The sequence below is a fragment of the Melopsittacus undulatus genome, chromosome 1, assembly GCF_012275295.1.
Source record: "Melopsittacus undulatus isolate bMelUnd1 chromosome 1, bMelUnd1.mat.Z, whole genome shotgun sequence".
NCBI classification, from domain to species: domain Eukaryota; kingdom Metazoa; phylum Chordata; class Aves; order Psittaciformes; family Psittaculidae; genus Melopsittacus; species Melopsittacus undulatus.
The window spans coordinates 52964451-52986906 of record NC_047527.1 but is presented as its reverse complement, the minus strand read 5'-3'; the positions used below and the strand labels follow the sequence as shown (position 1 = coordinate 52986906).

At 39.3% G+C, this 22456-nt stretch overlaps 1 protein-coding gene across 1 annotated transcript in view; it reads right to left on the bottom strand.

Moving 5' to 3' along the window:
• Positions 1–21703, bottom strand: part of VAPA (VAMP associated protein A) — a 30722-nt gene extending 9019 nt beyond the window's left edge. Inside the window, exons 1-2 of the mRNA XM_005153476.4 lie at positions 21553–21703; positions 3985–4137 (exon numbers count right to left, since the gene is read on the bottom strand). Of these exons, the coding sequence (XP_005153533.1) occupies positions 3985–4137; positions 21553–21628 (229 nt within the window). The 5' untranslated portion in view covers positions 21629–21703. The remainder of the gene's footprint in view (positions 1–3984; positions 4138–21552) is intronic.
• Positions 21704–22456: the final 753 nt, after the last annotated feature.

The window sequence follows — 22456 nt, the reverse complement described above, 5'->3', positions numbered from 1 at the left end:
GTGAAGAAAGAGAGATGGGATTCAAATTCCCTGGATGGCTTTAACTGAAACATTAAAACTCATAATAACTGCTCCTAGTATTTTATCTTAGGTATTTTTCTCACTGCATTTTCAGCTTTCAACATATTATAATGCAGATATTAACAAAAAAAGTCTTCTGCATGAAACCAGACTTTTTCACACAGCACCATTTGTGCTGTAAGTCCCAGAGGTAGAGTCTGCAAGCAGTCCAGACTTTCTGCATGACAGCCTTTTTACTGTACTTTCAGCTTTCCAAAGCTGAAAACTCTCATTGGTCAAAACCAGAAACTTAAGTTTCTGAAGTTATTATTGTGAAGTGTGTGCAAGCTCCATGAAACAAAGCTACATCACTGACACTATTTATAGACTCCCTCATATCAACAGCATCATGATACTTTTAAATGAAAACTTTAACTACAGAAGCATAGTAATTTCATCCAAGTTATAAAAACACATAGTCTGCTGGATGGATACATCATAAGGGTTGCCCAGGTCACCCTGGCATCACTATTTTGTGTGTCATTTCTTCAGTTCAAACGACTGAAATAACATGATGTCTATACACAGACCAGGAGATTAGAGGTTTTATAGGATACAGTTGCATATCCAGGTGCATAATGCAAGGGCTTGCAGAAATGCTTGAATACACAAGGTTTGTTATGGCAGTGTTTGGGACTACTGAAGCAGAGGGACGGATACATAACCAGCAGTTCACTGCCAACCATCTTTGTCTGGAACAGGCCCTGTCTGAAACAAACTACCATGTTAGCCTCCTTGTCTCCTTTCAAACCCAGTAAGTTGCCTTACTCCTGATGGAAGCACAGGACCACACAAATTTTATTTACAGCTATGAAAAAGCTCTAGCAGAAATACTGATTTAGCTAGAAAACACACAGTAAGCTCTGAACAACATTACCATATATTCTAAGCCAATTCAGTCTGCAGACTTCGATACTGCTACAGTTTTCACCAATAATATTCTGCACAGTTCTGAATCTTCATTTGATGTATGGTTCAAGATGCTTCCCTTCACAGAGTAAATTCTTCACAGCAGGATTGAACTACATTAGTTTATAAAATATTAAGTACAGTATCAAAATTACTAACTTGGCCTTTCTGAAATTCACTAGTAGCTATGAAAAAAAGGTACTTCTAAATTTAATTATACTGCCACCTAACTTTAAGCATTAAATAGTATTTACAAGTTGGTAGCATTTACTACAGGTGGGTATTTTTTTCCCCCTTAAATGTTACATACAGCATAATTGAAGGATAAGTAACTAATATGAATCAGATATATTTCACAAATAAACACAAAATAATTGTAGTATTTGAAGTGCTTTCAAATAAACCTATTTGGATAGGTTTGAAGTCAGGTTTTCTTAATCACTGTTCTCACTGCAGTTCACAACATAACTGATCAAACTAAATTCTTCTTCCAGGTATGATGATATATAGCCATATATCTCTAAGAATTGTTCCATCAACAGACTAATGAGTAGCTTGTAGTACTTCAGTTTCCAAAAGCCAAATAACCTAAAAGATTACTTTCCATCATCACAGAACTTCTTCACATGCTGGCAGAATCCTTGGATAACTAGTCAAATAACTTTATGCTCCTTGACGACTTGGTAACAGCTGAAAATCTGACTGAACCAGAAAGAAGTAGAAAGAGACAGCCTACAAGTTCAAAAAGCTCTACACAATTTTAAGTAATCACAGAAAATCTCATGAATATACAAATCCAGTTTTCAACATCTTCTTGGAATCCTCAGGTAATCCACAGATCACTTCAAGGGGAACTGCAATAAACAGCAAACCTCTTGTTAATAGGCTTAGGTTTTCTACACAGGAGAGCTTTACCTCTACAAAACAAATGCCAAGGAGGTCTGAAACCAGAAGAAATAACAAGTAACTGTTACAAGTCCTGAAAGAGTAACAAGCTATATTCTGAAAAGAAAAATCGACACCTGTTAACAACAAGCAGTACACACAATAATAGTTAATCTAGGGCATCAAGGCAAAGAAAAACAGGTCTTACAAAATTAGTACTTTTGGAGAAGAATTTATAAACATGACTCACAATTAAACAATAAAGTACCCATGCACTTCCCTAAGATGGCTATTAAATCACAACTCCAACAATGAATTTAAAAACTGGCTTGAACCCACATCAGCATGACGTATTATGCAGGCTGAAGACAGCTAACTCTACCTCAATATTTACTTTTGAACGCAGAGCTTCAGCCCATGGTATCCTACAGTGATTTCTGTCTGCACAACAATGTGAGAGAAATCTATTTTTAATTATATGAAAGATGAGTCAGCACTGAAAACATTCAGTTGAGAGATTGATGAGATAAAGTGGGTCAGTAGAAAAATATGTGCACACTTAGCTTACCAAGTGATCCAAAAGAAACTGTATGCCTAAAAACTGAAAAGATGAAGCTGATACTTTGGGGAAGAGAATTTTGAAAAGCCCTGTGGAGTCACACTGACTAAACAACTGCACATGAAATTCATATCTTGGGTTCACTGTAGCTGAATAACTGCTTGAGAATTCAGTAATAATGAAAAAAAAATATATCAAAGATTCCCTGCTATGCAAACTGAGGAGACAAGCAGTGTAATACTGTTTCCCTTTATTGGTGAACCTGAAATCTTGCTTACAGCTCCAATACTGTTTCATTTGAAAAACTGAAATATTCCAAGCATTAAAAGGATTTATAACTGTAAAAACACTCTTTGCAACAGGCAAATGGAATTCTTCAATCTATTCAATTCTGTGAAGAAACTGAATACAGAACAGATCCCCAATACCAGATCAAATGCAGAGTTAAGACAAAATGGCTCTAAGCTGAAGACAGAAATAAAGTAGGCTTTTGACTACTTGAATTTTCAACCAATTCTCAGGAAAATGCTCTTTCATACACAAGATGCTGGACTGTCCACAGTAAGCAATAATGAAATTTGAACGGGTCACATTCTACAGATTATGTAAGATTAGAAAATCTGTGTGTCTCCTGCAAGGAAAGTTACTCTAAGGTTTTAATCAATCCCCAAGTTTTCCCAAGTTATTCCTTGCAACTTCTGAAAATATCACTTGAAGCTAGTTCTCCAGCTTCTTTCAAACTTGCCAAAGGGTATAAGGATATTAATCTAAAAAGCTCTGAGGATTGCTCCATGTTTCCCTTTCACTTCGCTACATCTCTCCAAGGGTTCTATAAAAATCATCTTGCTTGACTTAGGAGATCTAGGAGGTCACACCAGTACTGCCTGTGATCTTCACAACCTATAAAAAGGCTATCCAAGTTGGGAAATAGGGTAAGTCCAGAGAAATAAGAGGTTCTTTTTTTTTTAATCCCCTTACCCAAAATCAAAATATGAAGAGTGTCTCTGTAGTAAAACATGATATATTTTTCAAATTTAAGGGCTACAAACTGCTCCAGCTATCTAAAATAAAAACAAATATTATTTTTAAAAGCTATTTAATGATTACCAGTTAACATATACTATTGTAAATACTACAAATAATAGAGTTCAGGGACCAACACTATGGTCAAAACAACTCGTCTACAGTTATGAATTATTTTTTTTTTTAATATGATGAGCTGTCCAATACTAAACTTTAAACACATCAGAGCCAAGCAATGTGCCCTACCTCAAGATACAAGCACAAATGTAGTAGTCTGAAGCAAAGGTACTGTTAATGTCGTTGCCCGTTTCACAGAGCTGCAGATAGATGTGACAAATGGAAGTATTTCTTTATGGAGGATTTTTTCATGTATTATTGCAGCTCTACATCAAGTTGACATTGCATTAATGAAATGGAACAGTTATATTAACAAAAAAAAATGTTTAAAAAGCTCTCATATTTCAAACAGTCCCAAATATCAAGCTTTAGAAAAATCTCATGACAGGCCTATACCCACCTAATCTATAACTGCATGTATTTGTTTTTACCTGAAACAATTACAGATGATCCAGGGTCAATAATTCCACTGTTCGGCCTCACACAGTATCGACGAGGCGCTGTGGTCTTCACTTTGAAGCATACTTTTCTGTCTGATGGATTTCGTAGTTTAAGATTTGTAGTTACTACATCTGTAAAGGGACCTGAAAAAAGGGATGTTTTTTTCTTTTAAATATGAATGTATATCTGGAAAAGAAATCTGTACAGTATAAATTACTCTTAAAATATAACTTCACATCAATAAACGTCTAAAAGCAGACTAAATCATACATGTTAAGTACATATACTGTTACATGCAAAGCACATTATCACCTTAGTTACAAATAATATGCATTACAGCAATGAACAAATAACTCTTAAATAGTATGAAAGACTCACACTGGTGCAAAAATTCATATATACGTATGTTAATTTTACCAACTTATTCTTAATATTTTGAATACCTAGAAGGTAATGGTCACACAGAAAAGGAAATTTTGCTGGATTTTTTTTCTTAGGAATGGAAGCAATACTCTATTGCAATTCTTTCAAATGTTTAAAGAAAGAAAATGCCGTGATACTGAAACATACTGCTTTCTGTTCTGCTTCTGGGCTCCTACAGACTTACAGAAAAGACATCAACTTCATCTTTTAAATTCAAAGTAGGCAAGAAAGAGGATACTCTTGTTTATGCATATACTCTGATCCACAGAAAAGAAGCTGCAGTTGCCATACTTATGTATTCAATGCAGTGTATTCTCTGAACTGTGTTTATGTTAAATCACCAAACAGGAACTGCTTTTAAGACTGGATCAGACAAGAGGCATAAATTTCAATGTCACATCTTCCAACAGAGACAAACTTATGTGTAATGCCATACAATAACAGCACAAAAAGCAAGTTCAGTGTTCTGAGCTGTGTTAATCTCTCTTTATTTCATCTGAAAGCAAGACTGCACAGGCACTCGAAGAGTGTAACTCAAACTGGAATTTCATATGAACATATTTATGCAATGATATTTCACATGTACATTAACTTCTAAGAATCTTTACTGTTCTTTAAAAATTACACAGTAAATTACTACAAGATAATTTTCATTGATACTGAAAACATGACAATTACTTTTCAATTATAAAAAAAAAGCACAAAGAAAGCAAGCTTTAGGTCAAACCGGCTTAAAATTATATGCAATATGAGTAAGTGGTAAGGTACAACAAAACCGCTAATTGCATGAGACAAAGGAATTCAACTCTTTTCCGAACACCTTATTCCACAGAAGTGTCTGGACTACGCTGAGGGAAAAGGTACTGGCCACTATCAAACATGCTACTGCGCTAGAGGGCTCACTATCTGACCCATGTAATTGTTTCTACAACTCACTCTCATTCTGAATCCTTGATTTTGAGAGTGTGTTAGAGAGTCTTGACACAAAACACCAAGATACAAACTAATACAGGACCAAAAGGGGAATTACTGAGAATACCAAGATGAAGATACATGTGAGATAGCTTCACATTCAGTGAGGCTCTTTTGGGAAAACAAGGCCTGGTATTACTTGTCTGAAGCTTCATGTCTAATCTGGCTTTATACAGTGGATGAAATAATCACCTTCTCAATCCAAGCAAATTTGACACAGCCCCAAAGAGGAAAATTTACAAAACTACTTCAAAAGTTTCCTCCCATTTGCCTCTTGATGGCTCTTGCAGGATCCAGTTGCATTTACTTACAGTGTGATCCAAAAATAACTCGCATCACCCATACCACAAGCTGCACTAAAATGAGGCAGCTGAACACTGTTAAATCTTAGACTGGTGACACACTCAGAAGAGACCAAACATTTCTTTTTTTTTTAACTACACAACCATTTTTGAGGAAGTTACTCAGGGAATTCTACTAACAGCCACCTAGGCATTGCCTCTGCAGTGCTCATTGGCATCTACCTTGAATCTGGCTTTCAAAGGCGTGGATTGCTTTATTTTTAATTTCAGCCCTAAACAACTTAAGGAGCTCTGCTTCTCAATCTTCTCAACTACTTTTACTAAGGGAATTATGTTCAAAGGAAAAAGGCAAAGTTCAGAGGCTCACTTTGAAACGCAGTCAACTAGAAAAGGAGCTGTACTATTCAAAACCAGCTTCTTTCAAGACAAAGTAGCAGTGAATTTATAAACTGATAATAAACTGGGTTTTAAACTCAGAAAAAAAAGAGATGTTCTGTTTCTTTTGAGACATAAAAGGTTCCTTCATGCCTGCCTTTCCAAAGTGCATAATAATGAGACAGGATTCAAAATACTCTTCCAATTATTCTGATATTTACAGCCAGTTGTAACACCACAGATAATTAATTTAAAAAAAATAATAATCTGCTCTTGTTCCCCAGCTACATGAATGCAATGACCTCCTTTGCATTTCCTGGATGCTTCCTAAAGAAGTGCCTTTAGCTCAGGGACAGTTTTTAGTATCAGACATTTCTTTCAGAGTAGACTGAAATATTTTCCAAGGTCTAGAGTACCCTTCTGTAAGCTTTACCTTTCACCTTCTTTCTAAAAGCTTTAAAGATAAAAAAGCTGCATAAAGCCTCTCATGACTCGCAACTATCAGACTTAAATAGCTGCTAACAAACCAGTGTTCAATAGGGTAAGGTGACCAAATTTCAGTGTTCCTGCAGAACCCAGCTTTTTTGGTAGTTTAGTGACATACTGACAGACATGACCAGGCAGGAACACACCCAAGGATAGCAAACCTGAAAACCAAGTATCTATTGCCATTCAGAGGAGCCTCACAAGCTAAATTACCATGTCATATCTTTCAAAAAAGGAAATCATGCAACAGCAGAAGAGGATTCTGGAGTTCACATTCACACAAACATAAATACCCCCACCCTTGGGGGAGTGGGGAAATAAAATACAAGCTGGCACTCAGAGCCTGAGTGCAAAAGCCTAAATCATGATGGTTGCTTGAGAAAGCAAGATGGGGGAGAGAAAGAACCAGGAAAGAAGAGACACTTTAAGCCATACCACACAGACCACATCTAAACAAGAACAGGCGAAGACAGTTACAGGCATTCCACACATACAAAGATAGACAAATCCATGCCAACTTTATCTCAGAAGACATACAGCTATGTTAGCACAATATTTATTCTCAAAAAGGGCACCTTACTCCCTGCTTACATGACACCCAGGCCCAAACTGCTTATTTTAGCACTTAAACCTTAAGACAGAGCCTAACTACACGCACCACACAAAATATCTCAAGAGTATTCATCTACTGTTGTTTGCCCAATACTTCCATCATAAACTGCTTAAGAGTATCTTTTTTTCTTGCATTTGTACAACTTAAGACAATGGACTTTTGGATCTGCACCTAGGGTTTTTAGAAGCTGTGGTATTTTAACTAATAAAGTCCTCAAACTATACTGATGTAACTATGATGTCTAAAGACAAGAGATCATTAGAGATCATTACTATATAAACCTGTCATTTCAATTTAACAACCTATGGGAGTCAGAGCTACTTCAAAGGGGACAGGGAGTTCAGCAACACCCTTAGCAGTGTAAATTCAAGGCACCAATTACCACATCTTCCTAGAATAAAAGCTGTGAGAATGCCAGGTTATTCCAACTCTTTTGGATGGAGCAGTGACAATCCATGCAGAGATTTTTTTCCCTTCTTTTTGACTTAAGAAGGCCTTACAAAGAAATGACAGACACCTGCCTAATCACACTCAAGAGTACTAGAGATCTCCAAAACCACTGTGTACTGATTTTCTATTCCGCAATCTTACGGTGCAGCAACCGCAACATTAATGCTGGGGTTGCCTCTGGCAACTACACATCTCAGACTACAGCAACTAGTGGGCAGGAAGAATGTCACTGATTCTGTAGAGCCAGTTTGCACAGCTGAAACACAGTGCCAAATTTCTCAGCTTGCCCCAGGTTTGCAAGTTATAGTGCAGTAAAACCAAAAGACTATTACTGGACACATAGGACCTATATAGACATCTTTTTGATCAGCAGTGTCATTTTCTTTTCAAAATCAGGTCTCCTTCAGCTCCTCAGCCTTCTACTGCCTGGGATGGTCAAACATAAGGGAAAAAATGATTACATGAATATGCCTTTCTGAAGGGGTTAGACAAAACTGCAGAGTCTGCGGTACCCCTGAGAAAGCTGAGATCACTGTCAATATCTGTAGTGGTTGGTAACACAAAGCAAATATAAAATGCTACTGAGAAGCAGACAGGTTTGGTTATCAAGAAGCTCCATTCAAAACCAGTAAGGCTGTCATAATGTACACACAGAGCTTGTCACAGAATATTGCCTCCACCTAAAATTGGTAATAAATTATAATTTAATTAAATTAAATCTTTGATAATTAGAAGGCAGACAACTGGCAGAGTTGTAAAAAACTGAGCATGCATTATGAAATAAGTTCAACAGCATATTACATGAAACAGCTTAAGTGTTAAGTATATTGCCCTCTTTTGATTGAACTGTAGCTGTTGTAAAAGCTAATATCTAGGCTGACTCTGCCAGAAAGCACTCTATTCCATAAACAGAACTAAAGCTTATTTAAGCTGTAAATTGGCTCAGTCAACTGATACATTCAGTCACATGTAAAATAAGTACACATTAAAAAGTATATAGACTGGCAAAAGGAACCCCAACACCTTAGAATGTGTAAATTAACATTAACTTCAAAAACTATTGTAATTAAATGCTTTCAGTGAGATGCTGGTTTTTCACAACTTCTTCATCACCTTTGAAATACTAAGAGCACTTTAACATACACAAAACAAACATACAGAACACTTCAAGGCATCTTTACCAAAGCAAGCATAGCCAGAGTATTTTTCTTTCAGTGCAAAATAAGTCAGGTTGGGCTTCCAGAGAAAAATAATCTATGGCATTTGACAATGTGAGCACTACTGAATGAGAACAAAGTTAAAATCAACAGGATAGAAACTAACAGTAATAGTAAAAGCAGCAAGACAAATTTTGAGAAAAAGTTAAATGACTTTTACAATAGAACTGACAGGAACAGAAGAAAATCTCTATCAAACTCATTGTGCCAGAATTGGAAGTAACAACAGAATAAAGAAATTAAATTTACATAGTCCCATGTAACCTACATTCACAAGATGTAAAAGAGATATTTTTTTTAATTAGGCCCAAATTAACTGTTTTTCTTTCTCATCATTTGTCATTGGAATTGTGGAATGGGACCTCTGGAGGTCCCTTCCCTCTGGAAGTCATCTGGGCCAAACTTGTGCTCAAGCAGGGACATCCAGAGTCTGTCAACCAGGACTGTGCCCAGACAGCATCTGAGTGTCTCCAAGGACAGAGATTCCATAGCTTCCCTGGCCAGCCTGTGCCCATGCTTGGTCACTCCCACAGAAGAAAAAAAAAATAAATTAAAACTACAAATTATTCTCTGATATTCAGAGGGAACCTCCCATGTTTCAGGTTGTGATCACTGCACACTGTCCTAGCACCTGTCACCACTGTAAAGAGCCTGGCTCCATCCTCTTTGCAGCCTCCCTTCAGGTATCTGTAGACATTGATAAGATTACCACCCTGAACCTTCTCTTCTCCAGGCTCAACAGTCCCAGCTCACTCAGCCTTTCCTCATAGGAGAGACACCACAGTCCCTTCATAACCTTCCTGGTTCTTCAGGAAGAAGGTTCTTCAGGACTCTCTCCAGTATGTCCGTGTCTCTTATAATGAGCTCAGAACAAGACCCAGCATTCCAACTGTGGTCCCACCAGTGCTAAGCAAAGGGGAAAGATCTCCTCCCTCGACCTGCTGGCAACACTCCTCATGCAACCTAGGATACCACTGGCCTTCTTTGAAGCAAGGGCACACTGCAGGTCTCACAGTCAACCTAGTGTCCACCAGGACCCCCAGGACCTGTTCTGCAAATCTGCCTTCCAGCTGGGCAGCTGCCAGCCTGTACTGGTGCATGGGGTTGTTCCTCCCCCAGTGCAGGACTAGTTGAACTTCACAAAGCTCCTGTCAGGCCATTTCTCTGCATCTGCCAGCCCTCTCAGTGCTTGTGGGTGCATTCCATGAGGGCCCCAAGACTTAAGTATGTCCAATTTACTTAAATATTCCCTGACCTAACCATCTTCCACCAAGGGTATTGAAGGAAATATGTCTAAAAATGAAAGACCAGTGTTCTCTAGTGAGTCAAAACTACCCTGTCAGAAAAAAAAAAACCTAATCTTAAAATATACACAAAGCACTCTACTGTTCCAAATCAATTTTATAGTACTTTCTGGAAAAAGCATAGGTAACACAACCGACACAAAAAAAGTGAAAGGAATGGGGTTTACTTCCATAAATTAATTAATATTCAGACCTCTGTGAAAATAATCTGAAGAGAATCCATAACATGCATTGCCAATGAATATAATTCCTTCCTCTTGAAATACCAAAACCATGAGCATTCCAATACCTTCTTGAAAAATTCAGACTCTAACAAATCACCTATACTAAAATTATTCATGTTTCATGAAACATAACAGTTTAAATTTCATGGATTGATACTTCAATATTATAAATCTGAATGATCAGGAATTAAGGTGGATGAAGGTGCAAGATTAGTATTACTACAAATAATCATGGCTTTTAGGTAGACACACTTATACTAGAGCAGTAATATAGCATCTTTCACTTCTTATTCCACCCTGGCACTTGAGAAAGAGTTTTTAGTTTTATCATCAACCTGCATGTAAATGTCAGAATGCAAAAAATGCTTTATTAGGAAGCTGACACACCTGGATGGCCACAGCTTCTGAAACCTAATTCTAGGCTAGCACTGTTTACCAAGGGTAATATCAGATTTTATCTGAGCTGCCCATGATGACATGCTGTCAGCATCCACGCTGTTATGTTTCTGTCAAAGATTTTTCCCTCTAAAAAGTACTGAGACAATGTCCAGGTTTTAATCCCAGAAGAGATAATTTTCCTCTGTCAAAGGAGCAGGCATGTATGTATGGCTATACGGCTTACTAGAGGTGCTTATGCGGATGCTGGCATGCTTCACTGGAAGCTGGTGTAAAAGAAATGGGAATTGAAACCTTTTGCCAGCCATTCTGACAAAAAAAAAAGCACAGGAATATAATGCAGTGGCATTTCAAAGCAGACAAAACAAACAATTTTTTTGGATACATTTTTGGATCAAAATTTCCTATTCACCCCAGTCTGTTACTGACAAGCTGTTAGCAGCTAAAAACTACAGTAAAAATGTAATAAGCATCTATCTCAATGGTAAAGTACAGCCATAGATCATTACCATGAATTCTGGTAAAGAGAACATGATCTACTTTATATATTAGATAAAATACAGACTAAAATGAGATTGTCCTGCATTTAATGTCAAATATGGAAAATATTTTCTTTAGCCTCAACAACAAACACTGCTAACAGAATGATATAACACTGAATAACTTCATCTAAAGATAAAGCATTTAGCAAAAACTTTTAAATCTAGCAGACTGAGTCATATGTCTATTCTTGCTATTTTTTTTTATTGAATGAGTGCCATTACTAAAAAACCGTCATGTTACTAACATCAAAGGCATGTCTGTTACTTAAACTTAACCTCCACATCACTGTGAATTCCTTACTTACAATTTAGCTTTATTTAGTTATATTGTTATTCTTGCCAACATGTTAAAAGCTAAAAATTGGCAGCTCATAATACTACTAGGATAAAGTCTTATAAATCTAATGATAAAGTATTAGTCATCCCAAAATGCTCTCACCACTGAAATAACAAAAGCAGTGGAAATATTTTACTATTACTAAACATGAACATTTAAACCAGCAAATTAATCCCAAAGTCCTGAAACAACTAAGTAATATGTACAAGCAATCTTTTAGCACAGATGCAGTATTAACGATTTTGGTCAGTACAGAAAATGTTACAAACCCTTCCTGCTGAAGTAGCTATTCTCTTTATTTGCATAAGGTAGGATAACTAATGCATTTGATAATTACAGAGGCTGTTAGGTATCAAGAACACCAGCAAATTTGAACAGAACCAAATAAACAAGTAATTTCTCCCTTTCTTTTTCCAGTGAAACATGCTTGGTATTTTAAACTGCTATATCGCTTACAAAAAGCTTCAGTGATACTGAAAAGCCCAGATCTGCCATGTAAAATATTTAAATATTCAGCATCCTAAAATACGTATGCATCCTCAAATACACAATTTGCAATTGTATACACCTTTCTGACCTGAATTGTAACATACAAGATACTCTTCGAACTCTACAGCAGTAATTAGAATCCTTGTGATCATCTCAGATGACAGCTGCAGTGGCACACAGAAAATCAGTCTTTCCACAGAAGACCTGACCAAAACCTGTTAGCTAGCACTTTTTTCAGTGTGCTCCAAGAACTGGGTATCAGAGGCCAGACTCAAACATTAAACAGAACACCAGACCTCTTGTAGTTTTCATCAGTTTCCTTTTAAGTAGTACCCCAACAGTGTAACTAACTTCAAAAATAAATCCATTTCATACTTCTCCCAATGTGGACAAAAGCCCACAAGTTCTTAAAAAAAAAAAAAGGGCAAAAAGAAAACCCCAAAAAACAGGCACCAAAACAAAGAGTTTCAGGTGTCTGTTAGATCGTGTCTAACCTCAGCACTTAAAACAGAGGCCGGTCTAAATTTAAAATTTCCTGCAGACAGGTCTAGCTAAAACTGGACTACCACCCAAGGAAAGGAACAGCTCACTTCAGTTGCAGGGTGACCTTTCATTCTCTGAAAGCACAAGACTACAGGTCTTCATCTCCCAGATCTCTGAAAGCCAAGTACAGCATACCCTACAGTCACTCAGGAACACAAACTCAAGCTTTAAATGCAAGCTGCAGTCCCAGTCTTATCCCTCCTTATATTCACATCACAGTACTGAGCTGAGCTAATGCACCCATGCTCCCCAGGAACAATCAGCTCCCTTCTACAGAAGCACTGGAGTTCTAACTTGAACATGGAACATGTTTACTAGATATCTATTGACATCTAAATTAAAAACAGAATAGTTTATACTTTCATTTGGTTTACCAGACTAAGTGGCCATATTAACATCATATGTTCACATGTTAAATCAACATCATGCTCCCATGAATTATAATTACTAAGTTTACTTCACACATAGAGCAGTTACTCCTAGGTATACACTCTTCAATTAATGAACACTCCTTACAAAGAAAAAAAAACATTCAATATCTACCTCAGCCATGCTATTCTAATGTCTTGGAATGCAATATGACATACCAGCTTCTAGCTTCAGTACATAATCAGGTACCACCACTGTCCTACCAGACTTTTAAGATCATAACCTCATGACCTACAAAAAGCCTTCTAAAGGCCACATGAAACAAAAAGTTTTGTAAGACGGTATCTGATGAATTTAAAACTATTTTTGCCCACATAGTTTTCATAAGGTTGGTTCAGACTGACATGATTTAGATTTGAAATTTAACTAATTTCTAATGATCTAAATACATTCATATTGGTGTCAATTCATTTTTGTACCGATCCTACCCTTCAGCCTACATAGCTCTTCTTTTCCCTAGTGCTTACCTTGTCTAATATATTTATAGATAGCAATTAGAACCCCTTTCAGTCTTCATTTTGCTCAGATAAACAATCCAATCTAGTCTCCTTCACTTATATTATTAGCTTTATATTTGCACCATTCCCACTTGGGTTCATTTTCCCCTGACTAAGTGTTGCCAGGGATACATTCAGAAAAAGCTTCATCAATGCCATAAATCCTGACATTAATGCTTCCCTCATTACAAACCTACAGTCTCATACTTGCCCCATTTCATGACCCATCACACTCACAGTAAATCTGTGAAGTACTGGTCTCTAGTTTTACTCCTTCACCACTTCCAACTAAAATGAGAAAATAGCAGTCCTATTACTAGCACACATCAAATGCACAATTTTTGGGGAGGTCCCTCAATGATCCACACTGGGACCAATACTATTCCACACCTTCATCAATGACATAATGGGATTGAGTGCAACCTCAGCAAGTTTGCAGATAACTACAAGATCAGTCATGATGTTGATTTACTTGAGGGAAGGAATGCCATCCAGAGGGACCCTGACAGGCAGGTCCATGTGAATCAACCTCATAGAATCACAGAATCATAGAATAGTTAGGGTTGGAAAGGACCTTAAGATCATCTAGTTCCAACCCCCCTGCCATGGGCGGATACCTCACACTAAACCATATCACTCAAGGCTTCAGCCAACCTGGCCTTGAACACTGCCAGGGATGGAGCATTCACGGCCTCCCTGGGCAACCCATTCCAGTACCTCACCACTCTAACAGTAAAGAATTTCTTCCTTATATCCAATCTAAACCTCTGCTGTTTAAGTTTCAACCTGTTAACCCTTGTCCTATCTCTACAGTGAAGTTCATGAAGTTCAACAAGGCCAAGTGCAATGTCCTGCACCTCGGCTGGGGCAATCCACAACATAAATACAGACTGGGGGATGATCAGATTAAGAGCAGCCCTCTGGAGATGGACTGGGGGATACCAGAGGATGAAAAATTGAATAAGACCTGGCAATGTGCATTTTCAGCCCAGAAAGCTAATCCTGCTCTAGGCTGCATAAACAAACAGAAGCAGGGCCAGTAGGTCAAGGGAGGTGACTGTACCCCTCTCTACTCTGTTCTCTCCTACTCTCCTACCCCTGGCATACTGCATCCAGTCCAAGACAGACCTGGAACTGTTAGACCAGGGTACAGGGGAGAGCCACAAAAACAATCAGAGGGCTGAAGCACCTCTTCTGTAAAGACAGTCTAAGACAGCTGGGGTTGTTCAGCCTTGAGAAGTCTTCTGGAAGACCTTACTGAAGCTTTTCAATACATAAAGTGGGATCCTAAGAATGATGGAAAAAGACTCTTTATCAGGGTTTGCAGTGACAGGACAAGGGACAACCGAATTTAAACTTAAAAGAGGGTAGGTCTGGACTGGACATAGGGAAAAAAATTTACAGTAAGGATGCTGCGGCACTGGAACAGGTCGCCCAGAGAAGCTGTGGATGCCCCATCTCTGGAAGCAGACTGGACAGGACTTTGAGAACCTGGTCTAGTGAAACATATCCCTGCCAATAGGAAGGGATTTGGACGATTTAAAGGTCCCTTCCAACCCAAACCAATCAATGATTTGATGAAATAACGTAATAAAATCCAGTGGTAAGATCCATTTTTTTTTGAGGGAGATACACATAAGAGATGAAAAAAGGAGACACAGAGAAGGAGGTCTCAGATCAGACTGGCACATAGTACCCAGAACACTCACGATGCATTTTATTCCACTTTGCATTTATCTCCATGTCTTTAATTATTCTTTCCTCTAAGGCTTTGCATACTATCAAGGTCAGACCTATTCAAGCACTGAAGTATCAAATTAAGAATTACTCCAAGTGAGATCTCATTTTTAGAAACACAGGAGGGAAAAATTTTGATGTGACTATCTTTTTAAAATTCAGGCAAACAACTGTTTTTCTTTTCTTATTCATGTTATCAAGAACAAAACACCTTAAGTCCTACACCAGGATAATACATTCCAATCTATCTTAACTCTCAAGATCTTGTTCATATAGAAATAAACTGAAAATATTTAATTTACATAACCATGTATTTCTAAATATTTTCAAATCATAAAATGAAATATGACATCTATATTGCCAAATAATTTACAATGCAATGAAATTAACTGTATATAATTAAAAAAAAAAAACCAACAAAAAATGCTAATAGGCAAGGGAAGCTAAAGAGGCCAATACCACTATGCACCAGATAAAGGCATAACTACCTGAAGGAAAACAAAGTTTCTGAAGTTCTCACTTGTGTTTCTGCATTTTTGTTTTCAACAATTCAATGTCAGAAATTATCTTGGTTATTTTGCTTTTTGGGGGGTTTGGTTTATTTTTTGTTTTGCTTTAAAAAAATTAGCTCTAGCAATAAAAGCCTTGACATTTGACTATTTTCACACTGAAAAATATAATACTTATCTAATTGGTCAGTGATTATTTGTCTTTTTCCATTTTACACAGAGCAAGTTCTCTCCAGCAGCCTTTTCCAACTTGAATTTATGCCTTGTAAGCTTGGCATGTAATAACCCTTTAATGACTGATGGTCACAAAGACCTGGTTAACAAACAACTCCTAAAGACAAAGTTGGTCAGAAAGTAAAACACATTCACAAACCACAGTGAAGCCAAAACAGGAACAATTTATAATGCCACAAAGGACAGTTAGTACACTAAATGTTTAGACCTATTAACTAATGCATAAAACAGCACCTGTGGAAGTTTCTACTTTCCAACTTGGCCTTGAGCAATGGCACAATGCTTATGTATAGTACAGGGTTTTTTACAATATTAACATTGATGTATTACAGTGATCTAGAACTCTTGCTTATACTATCAACCAGCACAATAAGTAGGCACTATGCTACTTGCAATGTAAAAGTGAAGCTTTTATAATAAATGACTACACTATGAGTACAAGACAGCGGGGTTTGGCTAGTGTTTCTCTGTTTAGTGAAGATGCAATATTAGGTAAAACAGAGTCCTACATATTGCAGGCAAAGGGAAAAACTTCCAAATCTTCACTGCTGTATACCTCTGTCATCACAGGAAGAACTCCCATTACTGAATCTCAAAACAAACAGAAAATCAGATCTCCCAAAATATACTTTAATACCTATAACATGCCTGACTTCACAAACAAAAGTAACCGTCATTTATTTCTCAGTTTTAAATGTAGTCTACCACCGTGGTAGAGATATATGCATCAACATAACACCTCATAAGCAACACATGGTAAAAAACATTCTCTTCCATTCTTTTCCTCAACACATTCCCACTAATAATTGTCTTAATTTTCATTAATAACTATCATAAAAAATAGTAATATTACATTTGAGCAAGAAAACGGTCGACAGAAGTACAGATATATTCAGCAAGAATAAACAATTCCAGGAATTCCTCCTGGATCAAAAACAAGTCAATGACTACTTGTTGAATACTGAGTCACTGTATGGGATGGTCAATCTTTGTCATTACACAATACTCAGCCAGCAAAAACATTAACTTCAATGGAATCACTTCTAAGTATCAAGAAGCCACAACTGTGTTAGTAATCACAACCAGTTTTTCCCCTCTGCACTCCATTGTTTAGTTTCAAAAATGTTCTTGAACAAAGATACCAGCAAACTGACATCCCAATTGCCTATTTATTTTTTTTAACCATAGAAATCTAGGACATCACAAATTTGCTGGTACTTTGAATAAAGTGAAAACAGACATAAATCTGAAATAAGCAAGATTTACACACAAATAAGGCAACAAACTTCAAATCTTTCCTACACTAAAAGATACTCTGTGCCAATTCTGGCAACAGACCTTGAGGGCAGGGGATGCATTTAACATTGAGCTATTTTTACCTTTAAATTCCACCTTCTCGACTTGCAGCAATACATAGCCTGTGGCTTTCAATGTTACCAACAGCAGTGTAGTGATTACAAAATCTATAGCAATATTCTTGTATTATTTAATAGGTCATCAAAAACTGGATTTCAGAATGTGCCATACTTAAGTGATCTCTACCTCACCTGGAAAGAGTCATTTGAACATATACCATCTGATAGCTGGTTTTACACACTAAAAATCCTATATTATGAATCAGATTAATAATCAGAAATTGAAGATCAGTTATATTGATCTCTCCCAGTAACTCAAACCATCAAAGGGAAAATTTACTGCACACAGACATGCTCAAAAGTGGACTTCAGTTTGTTTGCTTGCTGACTTATTTCTAGCCTTGAGGTAATAACACCAAAAAAAGAAGTGTGCCTCATTATTTTGTGATGTTTACAAAGGTAACAGAACTGGATTTCACAAACTTGTACGTCAGAACTTCAATAATGGATATCAGTTTAGGGTATTCATACATTTTTGTATTGCTAGTCAGACATCTGCAAATCACATGAAATGCAAATTCTGAACACTGTCTACTAATCTTCCAAGGCTCATCAAATCAAGTAGAGTAGATTTTCAATTAGGTGTTGCAGAACCGTGTCTGACTGAAAGATTTGGTGAAGTTTTTTTTTAAAAAGGACCATCATCCAAGACCAATTTAAATTGCTACTGTTACTTAGAATTGCAAAACTGGCTTCTTAAGGGAGACCAAGTTTCCATAAAAATGCTAGAAATCTTTGAACTGAAAACTTCAAGTGCTGCTATTAAACTACAAATTGCTTAAAAAAAAAAACAAAACACGATTACTCCCCCAAGCCACCAATTCCAGATTACCATAATCTTCACTAAACTAGAGCTACAGCCAATGATGACATGCATGAGTCATACAAAAAAGACCCCAGTAAGAAGCAGATGTTAGTTTAAGTGTCTCATGTTTCCATTCTTCCTATCCAGTCCTAAACAAACCCAAAATTCAGATTCTTGAAGCTCAACAAAATACATTAGACTAAAATACAGAAGAAAGATAATCTACACTGGAGTAATATGGCTGAAGACCTGGATGCAAGTACCATGAGGTAAATTCTCAATGCTCCATACCAAGTCTCTGAAACAAGTATTACACAGCATTTCAACTGCCTCTTAGTTGCATCACTTTTAAGTATGATTTTCCCCCTCGTATTTGCACAATACTCTGAAAAGTACTTATTTGTTTTGCCATTTTCCTTAGGCATTCCTGATGGTTCCAAAATCCAAAGAAATCTAGTTATCATAAAAGCAGAGGGAATTAACCATGACCCAAAATATCATTAATTACTGAAATTTCAAGGAATACAAAGTATTATATGAACAGGATTCTAATCTTTTGGTCACCAAGGGAAATGTGTAATGTGTTAGCCAGCCACCATGGGATATGTTCTTTAGACTTCCCCCTGAAATCGAATAAAATTCAAAATAAATGTATTGTAGAACTTGGTTTTGCTAATCAAGTGAAGTACATTAAAAAAAAAAAAAGTTACACCAAGCAATGATGAATTTAAAGCCTTGTTAAGAGCTCCTTAAGATAAGTCCTATATACTTCTTATTTAACTTAAAGAATTCTTTACATGGGGTCATACCAATACATTTTACTGTCACTTTTATCCTCAAGGTCAGCAAATCCTGAGGCAAGAAAACCAACAAAACTATTTGTCCAATTTAGATAATTAGACTCAAAACTGGATCTCTGTTATATGCACATCAGCACTATGACACTGTCCCAATAAAAAAAAAAACTCTGAACAATCAGCTGCACTGAAAAAAACAAAACACTTTTTCCTACACTAGATTACTCTTATTCTGAGTAATATATTCTCTCACTAACCACTTACTTTCTAAAAGATAACACTCAGAATCCCCCCCCCAGTACTGTATTTCTTCAATGCAGTATTTTAGAACTGAATAAGCTTGTAGCCCACAAACCTTTTTTAATACCTCAGAATAATAAGCAGTTAGAAAATATTGAGAATGCACTCCGTGCTCTCCCAACAGATAGCTCTTTCTATAGTATATTACTGTAATAATACAGTAATGGAGAATGCTTTCTATGGAATATTAAAGACTGCAGCCTCATTATGTTTCAGATTTTTGCTCAGTCTGCTCTATAGGAATTTTGCTAATATATGCATTAGCCCGAAACCAAATTTATGCCTGAAGAATACACATTTCATTATTTAAGTACAGAAACACTCAGCACAACAAAGATCACTGACTGACAATGGCTTTACACTGAATTTCTAATCTAGTATTTATTCTGTATTCCCTGTATCATCACTTTTGTTTCATATTATGTAAATAGAGCTTCCAGCTTAAGACAGTTCAACATTTGAAAGCTCTGAATTAGACATAGAAGCTTTTCAATTTAAAATTTCCATTTTCTGCCAACCTGCCCTTGCAGTAAGAACACAGTGTATTGCAATCGGAGTGCAGCCAGACCTGGCTGCATTTTAAAACACAAAACAGAAGTGGAACAGATAAATTCCTCTATGAACGTGCAATTTAAAAATTTAAAGACTGAAGCTATCAAGAAATTTGTATGTGTGAACTGACAGATTTCAAGCTTTACGTGATTTGATAGATTAATAAAGCAAGTACAGTTTGTTAAAAGTCTATGAGTCAGACAAGCCAAAGGTATTTGGGGAAAACGGTGTTCTTCTCTAACATAAACATTAATTCGTTCTAGTTGTCCATTTAAAGATTTTTTTACACCATCGTAAATTCCACTCTGTCCCTCTAAAACAATGAAAGATAAAACTAATAAAAATTAAACAGAATAAAATTGAAACATTTAGAGGATTAGGTGTAAGCACATGTGCTGCTAAGTTCAGATAGCATTAACACCTTCAAAAAAGAATGTAATACTGCAGATTCTAAATCTGAAACGTTATGAGATTTTTATTAATGCCCCTATGGGTATAAAATACAATCACAGCATAGTACTGAAAGCTACTTATTCTAGAATGCTTTTGTTTACATCCTTACCTTTCAAGAATCACTCATCTTTGTAAGAACCTTCCTTTTCACAACTACTTATTTTATTAGCAGAGAAAAAGCCCCACATGATAACCGCATTAACTAGGACTTACGTTCATAGAAACATGCTATGCCAGTCACAGTTCCGCACTCACCACGCAATACTAAACACTTCCGAAATGCACACATTCCTTTCCCTCATTCCGAAGAAAGGAGTGAGCTGGCTGTTTAAGTACCGAGAACCTATCTGAAACATGACAACTTGGGGAGCCATTTACTAGGCCAGCGGGCCACGCTGCACCGGGAGAGGGTGCGAGCGCCTGCACATCGGCTACTCGCACACCCTACAGTGATGGTGCAAAACCGCAGCAGCACCGGCGGGGACACTGGCAGGGCAGGGCCGGGCTCTGACCAGCGCCAGCAGCTGGCCCACAGGGCGCGGAGGGGGGACACACCAGGCACGCGGGTCGTCTCGTGAGCCGTGTTTCACCCACACACACCTCGCTCCCAGGCGCGGCGGCAAGGCTTGAGCCGCCCGCCTCAGGGCCTCTCCGATCCACTACAGCCACAGGGACACCTCACGGAGAGCGCCCGGCGGCCACGCAGACCATCGCGGACACAGAAATGACATGAGAGTAATTCGCCCTCCTCGGACCCCACTACTCCAGGGGCAGGCCTCCCGAGCGCTGCCCGGCATGCGACGGAACACACCGACGCAGGGGGAGGACTGGAGCAGCGACTGGGGCCGGAAGGGGGCGGCCGGCCCCCGACCGCCGCGCCAGGCAGAGCGGGCGGCGGGCGGGCACCCGCCGGGGCCGCGGACACGCTCTCGAGTCCCCACGGGATTCCAAGATGGCGGCGGCCGAACCCGTTCACCGGCTCGGCGGCGCCCCCCCACCCCGACAGACCCGAGCGGGCAGAGCCCGGCATCGCTGCCCCGGGGAGGGAACGCGGCGCCTGGAGGCGGCCCAGCGCCGAGGCGAAAGGGGACACCCCGCCGGGCTGGGTTGGGCCGGGCCGTCCCGCTACCCCCTCCCCGGGCCGAGCTCCCCCTCACCTTTGAATTTGAGGTCGGTGGGCGGATCGAGCACCAGGATCTGCTCGTGCTTCGCCAGCGACCCGGCGGCCGCCATCTCGCTCGCTCGCTCCGGCGGGAGGAGGAGTGGGGGGAGGGATGAAGAGGAGGAGGAGGAGGAAGAGAAGGAGGGGCGGGAGGGGTAGGCCGGCCGGCGGCGGCGCCGCTCCCTCGCGGCGGGCAGTGTCTCCGCGCGGCTGCGGGCGCTGAGGGCGGGCACTGCCTCTGTGCGCGCTCCCGCCGCCGCGAGCCCCGCTCGCCGCCCTGCCCGCGTGACTGGCTCAACGGCCGGCCGGCAACACCACCCCTCCGCGGGCACGAGGGCGGTGGAGGCGGAGGGGCACCCTAGCGCGCATGCGCCCAGCTGCTCCCTCTGTTCTCACCGCCGCCCCCCCCCCCTCCTTCCGTTCCGTTCCCGCTTCGGCGGTCGGAACGAGAGCCTCCGGGCTGGCCCTCAGAGCGAGCCGCCGGGGAGAAGCGGCACCCTGCAGCGTTCACGCGTACACAGAGCGGAAGCAGTACGCGTGCGCTGCGAATAGCCGGAAGGCGAAAAGCACCACCAGCTCTGCGTGCTGCTGGGGGAACTACCTCTCCCGGCATGCTGCGCGGCAGGGCGCGGGGCCTGCCGGGAGCTGTAGTCCTTGAGCTGCGCCAAGGCGGACGTTCTTCCTTCGGGCCTCGTGGGGCTGGGGGGGTGGTGGTCCCTCAAAGCTGCAGGAGGGAGGGCGAGCTGAGGTGATGGGGCCCTGAGGGACACTTGGGAAACGGGTAGATTGGGCAAATAGTCTTAAACTCACCATGGCTACTGGTAGCACTGTCTTGGGTTGAGTCTTGTGGTGTTGAGTCAGCTCTTGGCTGCTGTCAGGTACCTGCACCTGGATGGCTG